Source organism: Taudactylus pleione, unplaced genomic scaffold (assembly GCF_031769625.1).
Source record: "Taudactylus pleione unplaced genomic scaffold, aTauple2 ptg000092l, whole genome shotgun sequence".
Classification (NCBI taxonomy): domain Eukaryota; kingdom Metazoa; phylum Chordata; class Amphibia; order Anura; family Myobatrachidae; genus Taudactylus; species Taudactylus pleione.
In genome coordinates, this window is record NW_028284494.1 from 6,344,720 (window position 1) to 6,367,362 (window position 22,643).

A 22,643-nucleotide genomic window follows, 5' to 3' on the forward strand; every position below is an offset into this window, starting at 1 on the left:
TAATGATGGCTTGCTTCACTGATAGTGACAGCTCTTTGGATCTCATATTGAGAGTTGACAGCAAATGATTCCAAATGCAAATGTCACACCTAGAATCAACTCCAGACCTTTTACCTGCTTAATTGATAATGAAATAACGAGGGAATAGCCCACACCTGTCCATGAAATCGCTTTTGAGTTGATAGTCCCATTACTTTTGGCCCCTTAAAAAGTGGGAGGCACATATTGAAACCGTTGTAATTCCTACACCGTTCACCCGATTTGGATGTAATTACCCTCAAATTAAATCTGAAAGTCTGCAGTTAAAGCACATCTTGTTTGTTTCATTTCAAAGCCATTGTGGTGGTGAATAGAGGCTAAAATATGAAAATTCTGTCAATGTCCCAATATTTATGGACCTAACTGTATATTCACACATTTCCACAGAAAGATGCACATCTTGTAACACCCAAGTACCAATCATTATATTGTATTATTTTTATGTGTGTAATTGAAAATATTTTGTACTTAATTGAGAACTGTGGGTGTTTTACATTATTTCATGTGATAGGACTTATATAGTGGGGACTAAGATTATAAAGCAAAATATCTCCCAACCCGACCTCTCCTCTCAGCACAAGATATGCGTCTCTCATCCCCGCGCATTACTTGCTCCCATTTACGGTTACAGGACTTTCTTCGGGCTGCACTCACACTATGGAATGCCTTACCACACACAATAAGACTTACCTCTACTCTTCAATCCTTCAAGCGTTCCCTGAAAACTCACCTCTTCAGACAAGCTTATCAGATTCCAGAACCGACCACATAACCTTCATAGCTTCCATGTCTTATTACATCCCCTCTCACAGTCCACACATAACCTCACATATTGTCTTTCTTTCACATACTCCTGACATTTTGCCGACATTCCTGTGTGACTAGATCATGCAGCCCACCAAGAAACTCTGCTTCTGGCCGGACCAAATTGCAATATATAGCACCTATCCTTGTGTAACAATGCCTATTTCCCTATAGATTGTAAGCTTGCAAGCAGGGCCCTCTTACCTCTATGTCTGTCTGTTATTACCCTGTTTTGTTCTATCAATGTTTCCAATTGTAAAGCGCAACGGAATATGCTGCGCTATATAAGAAACTGTTAATAAATAAATAAAGCAAAGAACAGTATAAAGAATTAAATCAAAGAAAAGTATCCCCTAACACGTGACCACCTCTATGTTTGCAACTACATTTCTAGGAGTGCAAAAGTCGTACTTAGAAAATGTGCCATTTCACTTTGGTCCAAATCTACATAGTCTGCAGTTGCGTCACTGCCAAGTTAAAACAACTGCACAACTGTACTTTTCACCTTGTCAGGACAATTTCTGTTCATCTATGCAGAACTAAGGAATTCAGGAACATGGCATCCTCCTTAAAAAATAGATCAGGGATATTACTGCCCAGGCTTACAAGAGGAACTTTGAAATGCACATTCTACAGTGGTGGCAACCTGGTGGGCAAGCACAGCCCAGGTTTCAGGAGATTAACGTAGTAAAGCTTCTTGGCTATTCAACTCAAATTTGGATTTATTTTTCCAAAGACACCAGGGAAGATTTACTGTGTATCTTCAGGGAAAACCACTAATTCAGAAAAGTCAGAAGAACCTCTGATGGTTACTGTACCATAAACCTGTACTTAAGAGATACTGTACACGATTTTGCAAAGTTCTAAACATTTTATTAAAATGGACACAATCACCACACATTTGATCAGAAATAATCAAGGACCTTAAAGGTTAAGAACACGCAAAACATTTTAGCATGTGCAGTTTGTCGACTTCTGTAGATCATTTCAGTAAGCTTACGTGAATTTTCCTCTGCATTCAATCATGCATACATCCGTGGTTATGCAAGTTACTAGTCATGTAGAGTATGAGACTGCTATAAATGAACATGCCCTGTCATAGTTAAAAGGTTAATTTCATTGGAAGTTCTCTGTAAAGGGGCCTGTTCCATCTGCTGCAATGCATTTATTTATTTTAGACAAATTAAGAAAATTCCTCGAGAGGTAGTTTCTATGTAGGTAACTTAAAGAATATCATTTATCCAACAGCCTCGAACATTGTAAAATTAGACAAAACATTCAGTCATTTTTTATTTATATTGCTTATATATGAACTTACCAATATAGCTGGTGGCGCATCGATTCCAGATACATCAACAACAATGTCATCATATTTATCAAAATTAATTCCAGTTTGATAATGTTTAAATATATCATCTTCAGATTCAGGTGGAGGAGGGGGTATATATGACGACACTTTAGGACCTAGAAAAGAAAAATTAAAGGATTATAAATCGTCAAAAAACTAACTACAGATGTGTTATCATACACCTATACATTTTGCGGCATGTAGCGGGAGACGCCTGTTGCGATTTAGATGCTCTGTCATGGGAAGCGAATCCCGTCCTTACATACTTTCCTAAATATTGCTTCGTAATTAGCTATCAAAATAAGTATTTAGCGCTATTTGAGAATAGGTATGTGAAAAAAAAATTGGAACTGTATTGAAATAAATAAATAAGAAATTGCGTATTACATACCCAGGTCTGACTTTTCAAAATCGTCTTGACCTAAAGGAATAGAAACCAACTTACAGTAACAAATCAAGGTATAGAGGAGATATAATTGGCAAATTACAATCCTATTACCTCTTCCAGATTCCACACCTACATCTTCATTTCTCCCCCGGTATCCAGCTAAAACATAAGCATTAGAAAATACATTTATTTAGACCACACCAAAGCACCCCTGAATTCACATCGAGACCACCAAAAGTATGACAACATACTCCCCACACCTGTACCTGGTGGGTTCTAAAGATAAAGTACAAAACGTATTTTAAATCATACCATTTAAATGAAAATTACTTACATTATATTTTTTAAAGCTACTAATATACAATCAGCTTACCTTAATTAGGAGGGTGGTTCAATCAGTAAACTAACAAAACCTCACACGTGTAATGTTCTCCATTTCATTCTAAGCAGGTAGACCCCTGCTTTCCATCATGACCATTAGACTGCGCATCATACCGGTCATACTGTCGCAACATCAGCTGTAACATGGCAAGGTTAACCGAAACATAACATTGAGGTGCGTAGTGTGATCAGATTTCTGCATCTAAAGGGCACATCAGCGACTGAAATTCATCGCTTGTTGAGGTGTATGGCTATAACATGTCAAGGAAATGGGTTTGGTGCACTGCCTTTGATAACGGCAGGACAGATGTCCAAGAGTAGCAATCTGGCAGGCCAAGCACGTCCACCACAGATAACAATTTGTGCCACATAAGGTCCAACTCAAATGCATAGTTTCCCCATGAATCAGTGATATGGCTAATTAACTGAGCATCTCAGTGGCTACTGTGAGCATCATTCGTGAGAAACTGGGGTACAGAAAAAAAAAAAATAGTGTTCACGCTGGGGACCAAAGCAACTCACAGAAGTTCACAAAACCAATAGGATGGGAATCTCTCTCGTGCACTTGACGATGTACCATGAAGAGGGAATGCAGTTCCTGCAGCATATTGTTACAAGCGATAAAACATGGGTGCATCATGTAACACCAGAAACAAAGCAAGCATCCATGACATGGAAACACGCATTGTCCCTACTTTCAAATAACTATGAAAAAAAAAAACTCAATCAGCAAAGAAGGTGACCGTGCTTTGGGATCACAAGGGTTTTTCTTTTTGAATTTCTCACCAAAGGAAATACTGTCAATGCTGTCCCTTATAATGGCACAATGAGCAGATTGCAAAGGGCAATTAGTCGAAAATGACAAGGTTGCTACGGACAGGTGTCGTATTGCTACACGATAACGCCAGGCCAAACTCAGCCAACCGCACACGCGAGTTAAAGAGCTATCATTGGGAGGTACTGGACCATCTTCCCTATAGCTCTGAATTGGCACAGAGTGATTTCCATCTTTTTGGACCATTGAAGAAGCACCTGGACGAAAAACGATTCGCAACCAATGATGAAGTTCAGCAAGACTTCAAGTGCTTAACACTAATTTCTATGCCGGGATAGGTGCCTTGAAGAACCGTTGGAAAAAATTCTTAGACAAGTATGTTGAAAATTGATCTGTACCAAGGCCATACTATTGACTATACGTATAGATGAGTTGAATAAATTTATGCAATAAAAGGTCTTGTTACCTTATTTATTGAACCACCCTTGTACTATACATGCTTTTCAGCTATGTTTTTTATAAAACGAGACAAATATATAGATGAATTGCCCCATGGGACAGAACAAAATGTTTTCTGTTAAAGTACACATACAAGATAAAAGTTGTACCCAAGTGTGAAAACCCCCTCCAGAATTTGAAAGTGCCCTACAAACAGCTAGCGACTGAGCTGACCAAACAGCGTGAAAAAGGTGTATTGGCATGGACAAGCATAGAGAGTTACAAGAACTGAGTAGCATGAAAGATCTAATATGCAAGCATCTCGTGTAATGATTACAAAGCTCTGCACTAGTGCCTAAGCAACCCTGCACTGGCACTTTCATTTGCCCGTCCTGTTGAATTGTCAATCACCGACTGTACCTGCAGCATGTTTACAGGCAGTCGGCGGGTCGCCCGCACACTGCTAGATGCGCTGGTATACTGTATATCTGCAGATATATCGGGCATCAGCTGTGCTGCATGGCCGATGAGATGTCTGAACACACCTGCCGATGCTCAAACAATATATCGTCCAGTGTGTACCCAGCTTAACACACCTCAATTCAGATTTATATGGGCAAGTCAACATAATTTGGACGTTTGCAAGTTGTAACAAGTCCATGGAGTCCATAGGGAGACCTTGGGGTGTGGCGATGGATCTGGAATCCAGGCACCATGCAGTTAAAAGCTTTCAGCTCCCAGGATGCACTGGTCCACTCTCCCTAACCCCACCCCCGAGCAAGAGGCACCTCAGTTTGTAATAAGCCAAAAGGAGGATAAGAGAAGGAAGACTGGTACTCAAGAACCACATTCTCACCAAGGAGATAGAAAACTGGTGATCAGCAACATAGCCCATATGAAGCCAGGTGCGTCAGGGCGGGTGCCCTGTGGACTTCAAAGAAAAGAGTTAACAAAAGGTAAGTTCTTACCGTAACTAATTTTCTTCTACAGGGTCCATAGGCTCCACAGGGAAACCTTGGGGATGTCCCAGAGTAGTCCTTTTAAGAGTGGGGACCGTCATGCGCTGAGAGGAGAATCCGGCGCCCAAAGGAAGCATCCTGAGAGGCAAAAGTATCAAATGCATAGAACCTTAGAAGACCATGTGGCCGCTTTACACAGCTGAACAGCCAAGGCGCCATGTCAAGCAGCCTACGAGGGACCCATAGACCGAGTGGAATCAGCATTAACACAAGCCGGAACAGGAAGGTCTGCCTGTGTGTAGGCCTCAGATAGTCAAACTAAGCCATCTAGCCAATGTTTGTTTATTGGCTGGATATCCTTTCTTGTGAAATCCATAGAGCACAAATAAGGAGTCCGATTTTAGGAGAGAGATGGTACTTTCCACATAAATCCTGAGGGCGCGGACCACATCCAAAGAGGCCTCACCTGCCGAGAGGTCCGGTGATTGAAAGGCCGGGAGTATAATTTCCTCAATAATACGGAAATTAGAAACAACGAAGCACAGCTCTGTCCTGGAGAAATATCAGTAAAGGGGAGCGACAGGAGAGCGCCACCAACTCTGACACTCTCCTGGCAGATGTATTTGCCAGGAAAAAAAGAGCCTTAGCTATTAACCACTTGAGGTCCACCAAATCTTGTGGTTCAATTGGAGGACCCTGGGAGGGCCCGAAAAACCATTGCCAAGTCCCAAGGAGCCACTGGGGGGCAAAGGGAGGCTGAATCCGGAGGACACCTTGGAGGAAGGTGCGGATATCCCGTAACGGAGCAATTCTACGTTGGAACCATACTGACATACTGACAGAGACATACACATTCAGTGGAGCCAGGCGAAGGTCAAGGTCCAATCCAGCTCGAAGGAAGGCCATGACTCTGGAAATGCAAAACACCTGAGGGTCGTAATTTCTTGGACACCACCACTGGAAATATGTATGCCACACTCTGTGGTAGATCCTAGCAAATGCTGGCTTACGAGCTCTAAGCATCGGGATGATGAAAGAGCAAGAAAATCCTTTGGACCTCAGGAGGGATGTCTCAAGAGCCACACCATCAAAGACAGACGATCCAGGTCCAGGTAAAGGCAAGGACCCAGAGAAAACAGGTCCAGACACTGAGGCAACAGGAACAAAGTGTCGATGGAGAGACTCTGAAGTTCTGAGTACCAATGACGTCTGGGCCAAGTTGGAGCCAAAAGCAGAACCGTGCCTCTGTCTTGTTTGAACTTCCAAAGAACTCGAGGAAGAAGGGAGACTGGAGTAAACAGGCATGCAAACTGGAAGGTCCACTTCACTGACAGAGCATCCATCAAGGTTGCCTCGGCATCTCTTGTTTTGGACCCCTACACTGGTAATTTGTGACTGTGTCGGGAGGTCATGAGGTCCACCTCTGGGAGGCCCCATTTGTCCACTAGGAGTTGAAAACCCTCTTGGTGAAGAGACCATTCCCCTGGATGCATGTCTTGACGGCTGAGGAAGACCGCTATGAAAATAGCCGAAACGGCCGGGAGGTGACACTGCCCATGTCAGAATGTGACTTCTGTCATTGCTGCCCGACTTCGAGTACTTCCTTGATGGTTGACGTAAGGCACCGTGGTGGCATTGTAGGACTGAACTTGCACAGGTTTTCCGTGAAGTATGTGCTTGGCCAGCTTGAGGGACCTGTACACCGCCCGAAGTTCCAATATGTTGATTGGAAGGGTTGCTTCGACTGCTGTCTAACGGCCCTGAAAAAGAGTGCGGACTGGTCACTGTGTCCCAGACCCCGGAGACTGGTGTTAGGAGTACCAAGTCCGGGATCCAAAAGGGATGACCTTTGATCAGATGAGAAGTCGCCACAAAGATAGGGACAGATGCACCTCGGGAGAGACCACCATTGTCTGAGCTTTGATCCAGTGGGGTAACCCGTTCCACCTGGAGAGGATTAGCCCCTGCAGAGGCCTGGAACGAAACTGAGCATATTCCACCATGTCGAATGTGGACACCATGGATCCCAGCACTTGCATCGCTGAGTGGACTGACATCCGGCGACTGTGGAGGCATCTGTGAACTCGTAATGGGGAGATCAAAAAGATTCTCTGCTGTTGAGAATCCAAAGGGACTCTCAGATGAACAACTCTCTGTGAGGGGATCAGGGAGGACTTTTTCCAATTGATTAACCACCCGTGCGCCTGTAGAAAAGCAATGGTCAGTTGCAGGTGGTGGTGAAGCACTACTGGAGAACCCACTAACAGGAGTAGGTCGTCCAGGTATGGTAGTAGTCGAATACCCTGACTCTGTAGATGATAGCTATAACTTTGGTAAACACCCTTGGAGCTGTGGACAGGCCAAAGGGTAGCGCCCGAAACTGGAAGTGTTGCTGTATTATAGCAAACCGAAGAGAACGCTGGTGAGAGGGCGTTATAGGAACATGTAGGTATGCGTCCTGAATATCCAGTGATACCATAAAATCTCCAGGTTCCATAGCTATTATGATGGAGCGTAGGGTTTCCATCCTGAACCTGGGCACCCTGAGGAATTTGTTCAGGGATTTGAGGTTGAGGATAGGCTGATGAGACTCATTCGGCTTCTACACCAGATACAGTAGAACAACCAGTCCCTCGCTGCGATAGCAGGACTGGCACAATAACCCCCGCTTGCAGCAGGGACTGTATGGCTTTCCGGATCTGTAAGGCCTTGTTTGTGTCTGAAGGAGGGCCTGTGCAGAAAAACTGGTGGGGAGGTCTTTGAAGAAATGAGAGGGCATACCCATGAGACCACTTCTCTTACCCAAGCGTCCTTGGTGGTTTGACACCAACACTGGGTGAATTGAAGACGGCCTCCCACTCTGAGATCCCCCAGAGGGAGACCCGCCCTGTCCGGCTGAGGGTATATCCTCTGGTTTGGAAGCAGGGCATCTTGTGCTCCAGGCCTGGTTCTTCGGCTTGGCCGGCTTCTTGGCAGCTGACTGTCTAGGAAAAGACTATCCTTTGGGTTTTACTTTGGGACGAAAGGACCGAAAGGAAGAGGTTCCAGACTTTGAAGGAGCAGATGCTGAAGGCAGAAACGCAGATTTCGATGCTGCCAATGTGTCAACAATCTTGTCCAGGTCTGGACCAAGCAAGATCTCCCCATTGTATGGTAAGGCTTCCAGGCCTCTCTTAGAATCAGCATCTGCCCTCCAAGAGCGCAGCCACAGGAAACGGCGAGCAGACACGGCCGCAACCGAGACTCTGGAGGTCAGTAGACTGACATCCAGTGCCGCCTCAAAAATATATGCAGCGTATCCTGAATGTGGCCAACCAATGACACTTTATTCTCAGGAGCTTCCGAGGTGAAGAAGTCCTCAAGTGCATCGGCCCAGCTCTCTATAGCCTTAGCTACCCATGAGATAGCCATGGACGGGCGGGCAACAGCTCCTGAAAAAGAGTACATGGATTTCAGGCAAGCTTCCACTTTCCTATCTGTACAATCTTTTAAAGAAGAAATGGAAGGCATAGGTAATGTAGCCCTTTTAATTAAACGTGTAACTTGGGAATCCACCGCACGAGGAGATTCCCATTTTTAAAGAGAGTCTCAGGAAGTGGGTAACTTGAGGCCAAACGTCTTTGAGGTTGATACCTCTTACCAGGTGATTGCCAAACTGCAGCCATGTGTTCTACTAGCTGATCTGATAGAGGGGAATACTGCCAAAGTCACCTTTACCCATTTAAACAGAGGGTGTTTGGATTGAGGGGTTGGCTCGTCAACCTCTATTACCAATATGGACCTGACAGCACGTACCAAGGCAGGAATATTAATATTTGACTTTGTCTCAGCCTCTTGCTAATGGGATTCGGGGTTAGAGGCATCAGCAATCTCCCCGTTGTCAGATGACATCTCAGAAATAGCTGTGTGGACTGAGATGACAACACAGGACGTTTAGTTGGCTTTAGGGGTTTCTCACTCTGCAACATGGTCTGAAGGGCAGTAGAAGCTGCTGCCAGGCTCTGCAGAGGTAAACATCTACGGATGGTGGACGCATAACCTGTGGAAGTTGCTGTGAGGGAATGAAAGTCTGCTGTGGGACAGGAGGAGTCAGCATAATCTGTGATAGACCCTGCTGAGGTAACCAGATAGGGGAAAAACTGCCGGGACTGCCAGGCGGCCCGCAATGGAGTCCAGGACCTGAGAAAAAGCAGCCCAAGGGGGCTCCTGTACCGGAATCGGTCAGATTTACTGCTGGACTCATGCCCGGCGGTTGGAATCCCAACAGCGGCATCCCGGCAGAGGAAGAAATCCTGATAGTCAAAAGCAAGTATTAACTAACCTATTTCTACCCCATAACCCTAACTTTCCCCCCCAGTGCCTAACTCTAATCCCCCCTCTAAGTGCCTAAACCTAAGTCCCCCGGTGGGGGTGCCTAACCTTAAGTCTCCCTACCCCCGGGAACCTCCCTTCGATCGGGATGCCGGGTTTCGGGCTCCCGGAGTATGTCTAATGACATGCGTCGGCATATCGACGCCTGTCTTTAGACTCATGCCAGGATATGACAGTCGGGAAGCCGCCTGTCGGGATTAGGTCCGCCGGCTTCCCGACTGCATACCCCTGTACAGGTGTTGGGGTGGTTAGAGGTGCATAGAGGATTATAACACCTCACACATAACCCATCCCGAACCAAATGCTCCTCACATGACTCTGCAGTACATAATCTGCAAGACAGCAGAATGGGTGCAGAAGTGTGTTCATTACCCTTGTCAGACATATCTGCAATATGGCACTGGGATCAAAGCAACCACAAGTATATAGGCTACTAGTAGGAGCAGGAACTGTCTGATGCTTGGGTAAGATGCAGTAGCCCACTGCCTAAATATGGCATAGTGCAGCACATAACAGCACGTGAAAGACCTCACAAATATTACTTTTTTATATATATGCGAGGTATAAAAACCACCCTAACTACACCTGTATTAGGGCAGAATTAGAGAAAACAAGAGATAAGGTAAGAACTTTTGTTATCTGTTTCTACGAAGTCCTTAGGGTCCACAGAGATACCTTGGGGTTTTGGCATGGGCTTGTCCCTGGGCACCACACAGTTAAAGCTGTCATCCCAGGATGCACTGTGGCCCCTCCTATACCCGCCCCCAGGCCAAGGCACCACAGTTTTAGTAGCAAACTATAGGCCGGAGGAGGAGAAAAAGGAAGAAGAAAGTCTGGAACAATCAAGATTCACATTCTCACAGAAAAGGAGACAAACTGGCGACCAGAGCACCCTATAGAAGCACAGGGCGTCAGGGTGGGCGGCCTGTGGACTTTAAGGATTTACGTAGAAATAGAGATAAAGGTAAGTTCTTACCAAATCTCTTGTTTTCTACTCCTAAGTCCTTAAGGATCCACAGGGAAACCTTGGGGATGTCCCAAAGCAGTATCCTTCAAGGGTGGGGGACGCTCCTGTGTAGAAAGGAGAACCTGCCGCCCGAAGGAAGCATCCTGAGAAGCAAATGTGTCAAAGGCGTAATATGCCTGACAAAAGTATGGACAGAGGACCACGTGGCCGCCTTACAAAGCTGAACAGCCGAGGCGCCACGGCGAGGAGCCCACTAAGGACCCACAGACCTCGTAGAATGAGCCTTCACAGAGGATGGCACCGGAACACCCTAATGAGCGTAAGAGATTGCCATGCAAATCCACCGTGCCAAAGTCTGTTTATTGGCAGGCCAACCCCTCCTGTGAAAGCCATACAGGACAAACAGTCTGATTTTCTTAAAGAACTGGCACGGTCCACAGATCCGCAGAGCCCGTACCACGTCCAAAGAGGCCTCACCAGCCGAGATATCCAATGAATTAAAGGCTGGGACCACAATTTCCTTGTTAATGTGGAAACTAGACACCAGTTTAGGAAGGAAACCAGGGGGGGCCTGAAGCACCACCCTGTCCGAATGAAAAATCAGAAAGGGGGGGCGACAAGAGAGCCCCAAAATCCGACACTTGTGGTCGAAGCAATAGCCAGAAGGAACACTGTCTTTGTTGTAAGCCATTTCAACTCCACGGAACCCAAAGGCTCGAATGGAGGACCTTGGAGCACCCTCAGAACCACAGCCAAATCCCAAGGAGCCACTGGAGAAACAAAGGGAGGCTGGATGCGAAGGACACCCTGCATAAATGTGCGGATATCAGGCAGCGTAGCAATCCTACGTTGAAACCAAACTGACAGGGCAGAGACATGCACCTTCAGAGAAGCGAGGCGCAGACCTAGATCCAAACCTGCCTATAGGAAAGCACTCTGGATATCGGAAATTCCTGAGGATCATACAGTCTAGGGCAACACCACTCAAAATAAGTATACCACACCCTGTGGTAAATTCTCGCCGAAGCAGGTTTCCGAGCTCGGAGCAAGTATTCACCAACGATCTGGAGAAACCCCTAGACCTTAAGAGAGAAGTCTCAAGAGCCACGCCGTCAAAGACAGAAAACTCAGGTCCGGGTAGAGACAAGGACCTGAGACAACGGGTCCGGGGCGTTGAGGCAACAGCAATATAGTGTCGATAGACAGACTCTGAAGATCCGAGTACCAATGCCGTCTTGGCCACACAGGAGCCACCATACTTACTCGAGGCAGAAGGGAGAACGGAGGAAACAGGTTCGCAAACTGGAAGATCCACCGTACATCCACCAGGAAAACCTCTGCGTCTCTTGTTCAGGATCCGTACATCCACAGCTTGCAGTTTTGTCTGAAAGCCATGAGGTCTATTTCGGGAAGACCCCACATGTCCACCAGGAGTTGAAATACCTCCTGGTGAAGAGACCATTCCCACGGATGTACATTATGACGGCTGAGGAAGTCTGCTTATAGTTGAGTACTCCCGGGATGAACACTGCTGAGATGGCTGGGAGATTGCTTTCCGCCCAAGTTAGATTGCGAGATACCTCCTTTAGAATCGCCTGACTTCGAGTTCCTCCCTGATGGTTTATGCAAGCCACCGTGGTGGCGTTGTCTGACTGAATTTGCACGGGTTTCCCCTGCAGGAAGAGTCTTGCTTGCTGCAGCGCTCTGAACACTACACAAAGCTCCAATATATTGATCGGCAGGACAGATTCATCAGACGTCCACCGTCCCTGGAAGACGTGTGGGTCCGTCACATCGCCCCAGCCCCGCAGGAAGGCATCCATTGTTAGAAGGACCCAAACCGAAATCCAAAACAGACGTCCCGTTGAGATGAGACGTCTGTAACCACCAAGTCAGAGACAAGCGTACCTCAGGGGAGAGCACGATCAATTGAGTCTTTATCCGACGGGGAATTCCGTCCCATCTGGAGAGGATCAACATCTGCAGAGGCCTGGAATGGAACTGGGCATACTCCACCATGTCAAACGTCGACACCATGGAAACCCAGTAGCCTTATTGCCGAGTGAAGAGACACTCGGCGGCGTTGTAGACAATTGCATATCCTGGACTGCAACAGGGCTATCTTTTCTTCCGTCAAGAAGATCCTCTGCTGCCGAGAGTCCAACAATGCTCAGATATGGACTATTCTCTGAGAAGGAATTAGAGAGGATTTCTTCCAGTTCACTAGCCAACTGTGAGCCTGCATATTGTCAGTTGCAGATGGTTGTAAAGGACCTGTGACGACCCCGCCAACAACAGAAAGTCGTCCAAATAGGGCATCAGGCGAACCCCCTGCAACTGCAGGTGTGCACCCATGACCACCGTTACCTTTGTGAACACCCGAGGGGCTGTGGAAAGGCCAAACCGTAGAGCCTGAAACTGGTAATGGTGATCAGACACTGCAAATCTGAGGTAACGCTGATGATCCCTGGCAATGGGGATATGCAGGTAGGCATCATGGATATCCAGGGACACCATAAAAACCTCAGGCTGGTTGAGGATAGGTCGGTATGATCCATTCGGTTTCTGAACCAAAAAGAGGTTGGAATAATATCCCGTCCACCTCAGGGGAGACTGAACAGGCACTATGACTCCCATATGGAGCATAGAGCACACCACCTCCTGGATTGATAGAGCATTCGTTGGTTCTGAAGGAAGGTCTGCTGCAAAGAACTGATGAGGAGGCTGTCTGCGAAAAGAGAGGGCATATCCCTGAGATATCACTTCCCTTACCGAAGTGTCTGTGGTGGTTTGATACCAGCACTGGGCATATTGCAGAAGTCGGCCTCCCACCTTAGGGTCCCCCAAGTGGAGGCCAAACCAGTCAGGCTGAGGTTTTGTCGTCCGGCTTGGCGACTGGATGTCTTGTACTCCAAGCCTGTTTCTTGGGCTTGGCTGTCTTTTTGGGACCTGAAGGTCTTGGAAAGGACTGCACCTTAGATTTGCCCTGTGGGTGATAGGGACGAAAGGACGGGTTCTTAGACCCTGACTGAGTCGGGGCTGAAGGCAGACATGCCGATTTGGGTGCCGCCAGCGTGTCCACAATAGTATCCAAAGCGGGCCCGAACAGGACTTGTACATTATAAGGTAAGCCTTCCAAACCCTTTTTGGATTCAGCATCCGCCCTCCAAGCACATAACCATAAGGAGCGGCGAGCAGACCCAGCCGCAGCGGAAATCCTAGATGTCAGAAGACTAAGATCCAAGGCCGCTTTGTTAATGTAGGTAGCGGAATCTCTGAGATTACCCATTAACACAACCTGTTCACTGGTAGCTTCCGAAGCAAATGATGCTTCAAATGCATCCGCCCTTCTTTCCATAGCCTGGGCCACCCAGCAGACTGCCATAGCTGGCCTGGATGCTCCTCCAGCGAGGGAATAGATGGATTTAAGGCACAGTTCCACCTTAATGTCTTCTCTGACAGACACTACAGACGGTAACAGCATAGGTACTGTGCACTCTTTACTAAGCGCGTCACCCACCTGAGGGGGAAATTCCCATTTAGTGAAATAATCCTCCGCGAAGGGGTATGCACTTGCCAGACGTTTCTGAGGTTGAAACCTCTTACCTGGAGATTTCCACGCCTCCTCCAAGTGATCCACCAGCTGACCAGATAGAGTAAAAACTGCTGCAGCACCTCTAACGTCCTTAAAATAAGCATGTGTAGGTGCTGCTGGTAGATTGTCGTCAGTAATCCCCATGGCCGTACGGACTGCCCGTATGAGACCTGGAATACATATTTTGGACTTAACCTCCACCCCTAATTGAGGAGCATCAGTGTCCGACAAATCCAAAATCTAGCAGTCATCAGACGACCCGTCGTCATCTAGTTGTGTAGCTGGAAACTAAAGTAGCGGTCTTTTAGCATGTGTTGTGTCCTGCTCTGCAATATTCGTAGCAGACACAGAGCACACCCAAATAGGCTCCACCGGAGGAAGAACCTGCTGAGGGGCACACTGCGCCGCCACCATCTGTCACAGACCCCTTAATACGGGGGAAGGGACAACCGCCTGCTGTGCAAACACCTCAATTGGGGAAACACAGGGGGGGGGGGCTGTTAACCTATTCACAAGGACATTCAAGGCTTGTGCAAAGGAAGGCCAAGGGGGTTCCTGTGTGGTGCTGGGTACAGCAGGCGTACCAGGAAGGGTTAATCATGTAGAACATATACCATCCTGAAGTACCATCCCCTCACCCACACCCGCTCTACACTGAGCAGGAAAACGGGAGAGGTGCACCCATAGACACAGAATCCTCACTGGACATAGTGGTATGTGACCCCCGACAGTAATAGGAGGTAAACTCCCACCCTGACAGCAGCCGCCTAAAGGTCACACCAGCCCTGTAAGCACATTTAATCACATAAGCTAGACCTAGCTGTACATTACACCAGATCTCTAAAACATAGTCCTTCCTAATAGCTCTTACAGCTTGTAAGTCCCTAAAATATCTTGCAGGTGACCTGCGCTGAACAGTTATACCAATAGGTCTAGGGCTTGCTGAGTGCATGAAGTTTATTTTACCTATACCTGCAATAGCCATTCTTCGTAATTAAACAATCAATGTTGGATTTGTGTCATAGTAATATAACAAGAATGGTCCTCTCACGATCCTCTCACACCCCACACCCCCCTCCCCCCAGGTACTCAGACTCCTGCCGGACACCAAGCAAAACTCAAAAGTCTCAGGCTCAGGGGCGTGGCAAAGGGAGGGGGCAAAGGGAGGGGGCAAAGGGAGGGGGCAAAGGGAGGGGGCAAAGGGAGGGGGCAAAGGGAGGGGGCAAAGGGAGGGGGCAAAGGGAGGGGGCAAAGGGAGGGGGCAAAGGGAGGGGGCAAAGGGAGGGGGCAAAGGGAGAAAGGGAGAAAGGGAGAAAGGGAGAAAGGGAGAAAGGGAGAAAGGGAGAAAGGGAAAGGGAGAAAGGGAAAGGGAGAAAGGACCGTGGCATCCTGGGAGTCCAAAAAGCTTAATTGTTTGGTGTTCGGTCCTTAACCACCACCTACACCCTAAGGTCTCCCTGTGTATCCCTGTGGACTGAAGAAGAAATACATTTTACACATTTCTCATGGACGTTCTAACAGTTATCTGGTCTAGTTTGCGGATATCAACATCAGGTGTTGTGACCTTGGTGTCTATAGAAAAACTGTTAAGTTGAAACCACATAGGAGATTGGTACAAAGTCAGAAAGCAAAAGAAAAAGGAGAACATAGCATCAATATATTGCGTTGAGAAATAATTTCATAGATAACATTTAGCCAAAGCAGTCTTTGAATGTTAATGAGCAAGCTTACTTGGGCAACAAATTATAATGCTCTCTTTTGGACTGAAAACTACTGAAATGATATTGGCCCTCATTCAGAGCAGTACGCTCTGAGCAGAGCGCACGCTCTGAATGAGGTCCGCCCTCCAAAATTATGGAGCGTCCTCCTGGATGCTCGTATAGCTGTGGGTAACCACCCACAGCCTATACGAGCGTGCAGTTTGATGGCCGCGATGGTCTTGACCATCGCCACTACGTGCCGGAGCCTGAGGTTGAGTTTTTCAACCGCAAGGCCCGGAGTGATCTTGACTCTATCAGAGCCAAAATTACTCCCACTAACATCACTAGTGATGTCAGTGGGCCGGCTTCTGACGGTAGGCGTTCCCTTGGGAACGCCCCCGTCAGGGAGGCACACCCACCAAAGGGGACGTGCTGTCAATCAACATCGACAGCACGCCCCCTTTGATCAGACACAACGAGCGAAGGAAAGTCCTCCGCTCGTCGCGTCTGGCACATGCGCACGACGGAGCTCCCGCCGCCGTGTGCATGCGCAGTGCACAACATCGACCCACTTGCGAGCGGGTCTGAATCAGGCCCATTGTTAGCATTCAGGTGTCTGATAAAGACTCAGAAAGATTATACTATTCAAGGTTGAGAAACAATTGAAGTTGGCACTAGGAGAAGACCAATCACAGACTGTTATACATAATGAATCTTTATGTGCATCATATTTGAGGCTTTTCTCTTTAAGTACTGTTCATTTCTCGGAATTTGACATGATGTGCAAGGAATAATTATGGATATGCATTAGCCTAGTTAGTCTGAAGTTAATAAATATCACAAAGTTAAGAGATGTTAGAGATTCTTATTGAAACCTCTGTAAATGTATTTACTATTTGTACTGCGACACAAAGGGCTGATTTATGGTTATAGTTTTTTCTTATGAATACTGGGACTAAACTTATCTACTTTAATTCTTGCTGTGCAGACATTACCACTAATGGCAGTTATCCGCAAGTCCTTGCATCTGTGGTCAAACGGTTATTTTATTACACCCCATTGATCTCACTTGTGGTAGACATGTTTTATTGCACTGAAATAACCTATCAATAACCACCAACAGAAAAACCAAATTGACTACTGTATTTAAGACTACCCATAGGCCACGAGTGTGAGCCATGTAGAAATATGTAAATTAGCTGCAACAAACGGTATTATGAAAAGGAAAGTGACAGGAAAGAAAAGGCATAAGCACTTATATCGCACTCCAATAAAATCCAGGTGGTAGAGCCTTAAGCTGGGTACAGACCTGAAATATATATCTGCAGATCGACTGATCTGCATTAATGGTTGCTCATACACACTAAAAATCCATCACTGCCATCTGGCCTTGGGTCCAGTTGCTCCCCCCACCCTTGCGGCTTATACAGCTAGCGAACGTGTGGTCGTCTGACCGCCCGTACACACAGCATGATGTGCAGATATATCTGCCATTGGCTGTGCTTCACAGCCAACGTGATATGTCTGAACGACATATGGTCTGTACAGAATGGCAGACAGACGCAATATCGTTCGATTGAACTTTGATCTTACTCTAAGGACACATCTAAAACTGACCCTGCTTATGCCAATCTAGTAGTTCTAGTCGTAAACAACCTTGTCTGCCTTCAGTGGGAGGAGCTTAGGAATGCTGTAAATATTCAGCAAGTTGGCTGAAATAGGAATTAACTATATAAACAGATCAGTGAATATTTAACATCTTACTACACTGTTTAATTGAATCACAACCAGAGAAAGGAAAAACAGCAAATAGGTGAATTTGTCAGTACAGATCTGCATTTGGGCTCGATTCACTGCTACTGTGCTTTCCTGAAATATGGCTTTTGGCACAAAAGACTTTTCAGTTACAATCAATCTAAAAACATGGGGGGGATTAATGTTCTTGCCTGGTTAAATCCTTTTCTTCAAGTTCCATAGGGGACACAAAAACAACGCTGGGGGTATAGGCTGCGCAAGACTGGGCACCAATTAGTCAGGCAGCCCAGCCTCCTTCTCCCCTATACGCCGTCCCCAGAAAGCCAGTTCAGTTAGCAATCCCAAGACAGCAGTGAGAAAGGAGAAGGAAGACTGGCACACACACCAATCCAAACAAACTGAAGAGATGAAAAGGGGAACCAGAAATAGAACAAACCACTGCAAGCCACGTGCGTCAGGGTGGGCGCCCGGTGACCCTTTTGGAACTCGAAGAAAAGGATTTAACCAGGTAAGTACATAAATCTCGTGTTCTTCCTTTCTATAGCTGACACAGGGACAATGCTGGGAACGTCCAAAAGCAATTCCCCCCTAGGGCGGGGGACGCTGATGAGCTGCATTGGAGAACCTGCCGCCCAAATGCTACGTCCGCGGTGGAGAAGGCATCACATGAATAGAAACGGAAAAACATGTGGAGATAGAAGACCTCACAGCCACTCTACAAAGCTGCTTCATCGAGGTACCCCAGGCAAGCTGCCAAAAAAGCTCCTACTGATCTGGTGGAATGAGCAGTCACCACACCCGATACAGGGAGGTCTGACGCTGCGTAGAAGTGGTGGATGGTCAAACGGAGGCAGCCTGCCAAGTGCCTTGCAGCCGGCCAGCCCTGTTTTGAAAAATCATAGAGGGGAACGGACGTACAAAGATCCGGAGGGCCCTCACCACATTCAAAGAGGCCTCCTCCGGCAATTAATCAGGAGACTGAAAAGCCAGAACCACAACCTCCTGGGTGATGTGGAACCGAAAGACTGTCGGAAAGTAGCCTAAGGCCAGTTTCACACCTGCCGATTTTGACTGGCCAGGCATGAATTGGGCGGCAGTCATCCGGGTTTTTCCAGGCACTGTGTGCCTTTCACAAGCAGCGGTTTTGAGCAGCTTTGTATGTTTTAAAAAAATAAAATTAAAAAAAAAAACAAATGGGAATGCGCAGCAGCAGCTGCCCAAGCCCGGCCGGCAGAAGCCAGTGTGTGTGAAAGGAAACATTGTTTCCTTTACACCACTGACGTGCAGGGACGGCACGGACACAGCAGACGTCCTGCACAGTAGATATTTCCGGCTTTAACACGGCGACTGTGCCGTGGCCGTGCCCGTATGAAAAAAGCCAGCAGATTCCCTGCATTACTATATTTCACAGCCGGCTAAAAACAAGGTGGCTTTTTACCGCCCAGCCAAAACCGGTAAATGTGAAATAGCTCTAACCATGTCCGAAGAACGGCCCGGTCCGGGTGAAACACCAGAAACAGAGTGCAACACGAAAGCTGCCCTCTGTTTATTTATTTTTTTTATTTTCTACTTATTATTTTTTTTTAGTTCCAAAGCATACAAAATAGAAATACGATAACGCCTGACATTTTTATAATGCAAATAATGATCAAGAGTGATAAACATTGAAAGGTATAATCCAAAATAAGTACAGGTTGAGTCTCCCATATCCAAAATGCTTGGGACCAGGGGTATTTTGGATAACAATATTCTGTATTTAGGAATATTTGGATATCATAATGAAATATCTTGGGAATGGGACCCCAATATACACATACAATGCATTTATGTGTTATATACACCTTATACACACAGTCTGCAGGTAATTTTATACAATATTTTCAATAATTTTGTGGCTCAAGCTAAGTTTGTGTACATGCATGAAATTAATTTGTTTCATATACACCTTATACACACAGCCTGAAGGTAATTTTATACAGTACTTTTAATAATTTGTGCCTTAGACAAAGTTTGTGTACATTGAACCATCAAAAAAATCAAAGGTTTCATTATCTCAGTCATTCCAAAATTAATTTGTATTTCGGAATATTTGGATATGGGAGACTCAACCTGTATTAAAAAAAAAAAATATATATATATATATATATATACATATATATATATATATACATACATATATATATATATATATACACACACACACTTCAGTACTTCACCTTTTCTCAATTTGCCACCAAGGTAATCTAAATCTCTGCAACCAGAAATTACTGGGGCAGAGAGAAAAATGTAACTATCAGAAAACCTAAATTAACCCCAAGCATGTGAAAAACAAATCTACAACAAAGCTTCTCTCACAATAAGACAATAGTTATGATAACCGTATGAACGTTAGATATTAGAACATAGTACCAGTGACCGCGCTGAGCGACAAAATATGTGGTTCCCGGGGACCAGCCACTTTACAAAAAAAATGGGGTCCTGTCTGACCATTTCTGGGTCCCATCATAATTTATGCTTTAGAGCTTCCCATATACCTTTCAGACCTCCTCACATACTGACATACCCCTAGAATGCCCATCTGATACACCAAATAGCATCGGTTTTGTACCCAGAGATCAGACTGCAGTACCCATTAACAATAATGGGGAATGAAGTCTGCGGAATGGGACTTGCAATGCCGCCGGTTCAACTCTCGACTGCAGATGCCCGACTGGGTTAGGTAAGTATACTAACCTTCCCCTCTTCCCCCGTACCCTCCCTTAGTGGTGCCTAACCTCCCCCCACCAGGGGTGCCTAAACCTAACACCTCCTCCCCGCACCCTAAACCTAGATGATGGGTGTCTAAACCTAACCTCCACCCAGGAGGGAACCCTGGCATTTGGGTTGGCATCTTCAGCGTTCCAGCGTCGGGATTAAAATAGTTGTCGGTATTTCGATGACTATGTTACATTCCTTGCCAGGATTACGCTGTCGGCATTGAGACTGGCTGTCTCATCACTATATCCCAAAATCTGCTGCGGTAGTTAGCCTTCTGCAGGAGATTTCTGTGAATTCTTCTGCATTAGACTATTGTTACATAGCGGTGATAAATAAAATTATGCAGAAACTGCAATTTCAGCATAATTTTATGAAAAAACACAAACCAATAATTGGATTTTAAAAAAATGTTGTTCTCTTACTTTTGAACAAAAATTCTCAAGGAAATATTTGCGTCTAGCTGTGCTGTCTTTTTATACTGTGGGAGCTGAATGGGGGCCAGCTGCGCTCATGCTGCAGGTCCATTTGGCTCCTTGTCTTGATGTATGGGAGGCAGAGCTGAGTACAGGAGTAGGAGATGGGGAACCAGTGACATGTGGATTCGGGGAGGAGAGCCACATACAGGAGGTGGTGGACGGGAGCTGGGGACAAGAGGAATAGACAGGGAGAGCAGAAGGGGCTGGGTGCCACCGGGTATTAGGGGAAGAGGGGAGGCGGGGATTATAGGCAGAAAGCCCAAAATGCTGGGACCAGGTACGCTGCGGTACTCTCACCCTCATTCACAGCAGGCACCTAGCTATTCAAAAATAGGCTGACACACTGTAGCCTATGGCCGCGCTGGGAGCGGGGCCTCGCGTCTCCACTGTCCTACTAGGCAAATAACAGTGGTGCATCGGTCACTCTATCCCCCGACCTGCCCCCTCCCCCCCTCTCCACTGTCCTACTAGGCAAATAACAGTGGCGCATCGGTCGCTCTATCCCCCCCCCCACCCCCCAACCTCAGGAAGATAGTACAGGGAACGTCCATTGAATATCCAATAAAAGAGGGTGGTGTACTTCAGCAGCTTTTTGATAAACACAGGAAGTTTATATGGCAGCATGCAAATATATCCCCCAACACCACCTTCGTCAATCAGCTCCAGTAGAGTAGCAATACACTCTAAGCAGCAGTGGCTCACTGCCTAGCCAGGCACCAGCAGAATAAGTGTTGCTCAGGCTCCAAAAATCAGCAGTAATTGCAAACCCAGTCCCAAGACAGCAAGCTCCGGCAGCCACAGGCATCCAGGAGAGTCACCACACGTGCAGCTCACAGGAAAGCCGATGGCAGCAGAGAAGGGAATCAGGTAGCAGGGCTCCTTCAGCAAAACATTCAGAACAACCCCAAAAGTAGCCACCACCTCAAAGGATTAGGTAAGCAGCAACCAAATGGGGGGGTGTAGATGGAGGAACTGCTGCCGACAGGCTCACGCCAGGTGGGCCCTGGCGATCAAGAAGGCCACCCACGCTGATGGCTTGACTCCGATGTAAATATTGTTCTCCGAGAAAATTGCCGCACCAAAATATTCCTTACACCAAGGATAACTTATAGTGATAAGATGCAGCCCTGTTTTCAGTGTAGATGAGGAGGATAAAAGAAGATTCTGTAATGACTCTCAGGAGACTAGCTAAAAGGCTGCCATACTAGATATCCTGCCCACCGAAAGTCTGCACTCTGGGCCTGATTCAGACCCGGTCACAAGCGCTGAGCACTCGCAAACGGGTCGATGGTGGCCCAGAGCGCATGCGCACGACGGAGCCAGCTCCGTCGTGCGCATGCGTGAGACCCGGATAGCGACAGGCAATCTGTCGCTTCGGGTCTCGTACCAAAGGGGGCCTGCTGTCGATGTTGAGTGACAGCACGCCCCCTTTGGAGGGCGGGCCGGGGGGGGGTGGCTGCCCAAACTGAGGCGTTCCCATGTGAACACCTCCGATTGGGGGCAGCCCCACTGACATCACGAGTGATGTCAGTGGGAGAAATCTCTCTGGGGCTTGCGGCAACGAAACCCTACCACAAGGGTCTCGTCGCAAGCCCGATGGTCGAGATGGTCTTCACCATCGCGACCATCTTCCTGGCTGCTCGCTATAGCTGTAGGTGGTCACCCACAGCTATGCGAGTGGCCAGGAAACCGTTCTAAGAAAAAAATAAAAAAATAGCCCGGCCCTGATTAAGAGCGAGCGCTCTGTGAGAGCATCCGGCTCTGAATCAGGGCCTCTGTTTCTGGTGTTTCATCAGGTACTCTCAAGGCCATAGCAATGGCCAGAAGGAACAGATTTCCACATGAGTCAGCAAAAGGCCACAGACTCAAAAGGCTTGAAGGGAGAAGACT

The 22,643-nt window shown here is 46.8% G+C and overlaps 1 protein-coding gene across 5 annotated transcripts in view; it reads right to left on the minus strand.

The window, feature by feature from the left end:
- DDX4 (DEAD-box helicase 4) overlaps nucleotides 1-22,643 on the minus strand; it is a 366,926-nt gene that overhangs the window by 134,621 nt on the left and 209,662 nt on the right. For all 5 annotated transcript variants that reach the window (XM_088469409.1, XM_088469406.1, XM_088469405.1 and 2 more), the window contains 3 exons: nucleotides 2,691-2,738; nucleotides 2,583-2,612; nucleotides 2,162-2,307 (listed from right to left, as the gene is read on the minus strand). In XM_088469409.1, the coding sequence (XP_088325535.1) occupies nucleotides 2,162-2,307; nucleotides 2,583-2,612; nucleotides 2,691-2,738 (224 nt within the window). The remainder of the gene's footprint in view (nucleotides 1-2,161; nucleotides 2,308-2,582; nucleotides 2,613-2,690; nucleotides 2,739-22,643) is intronic.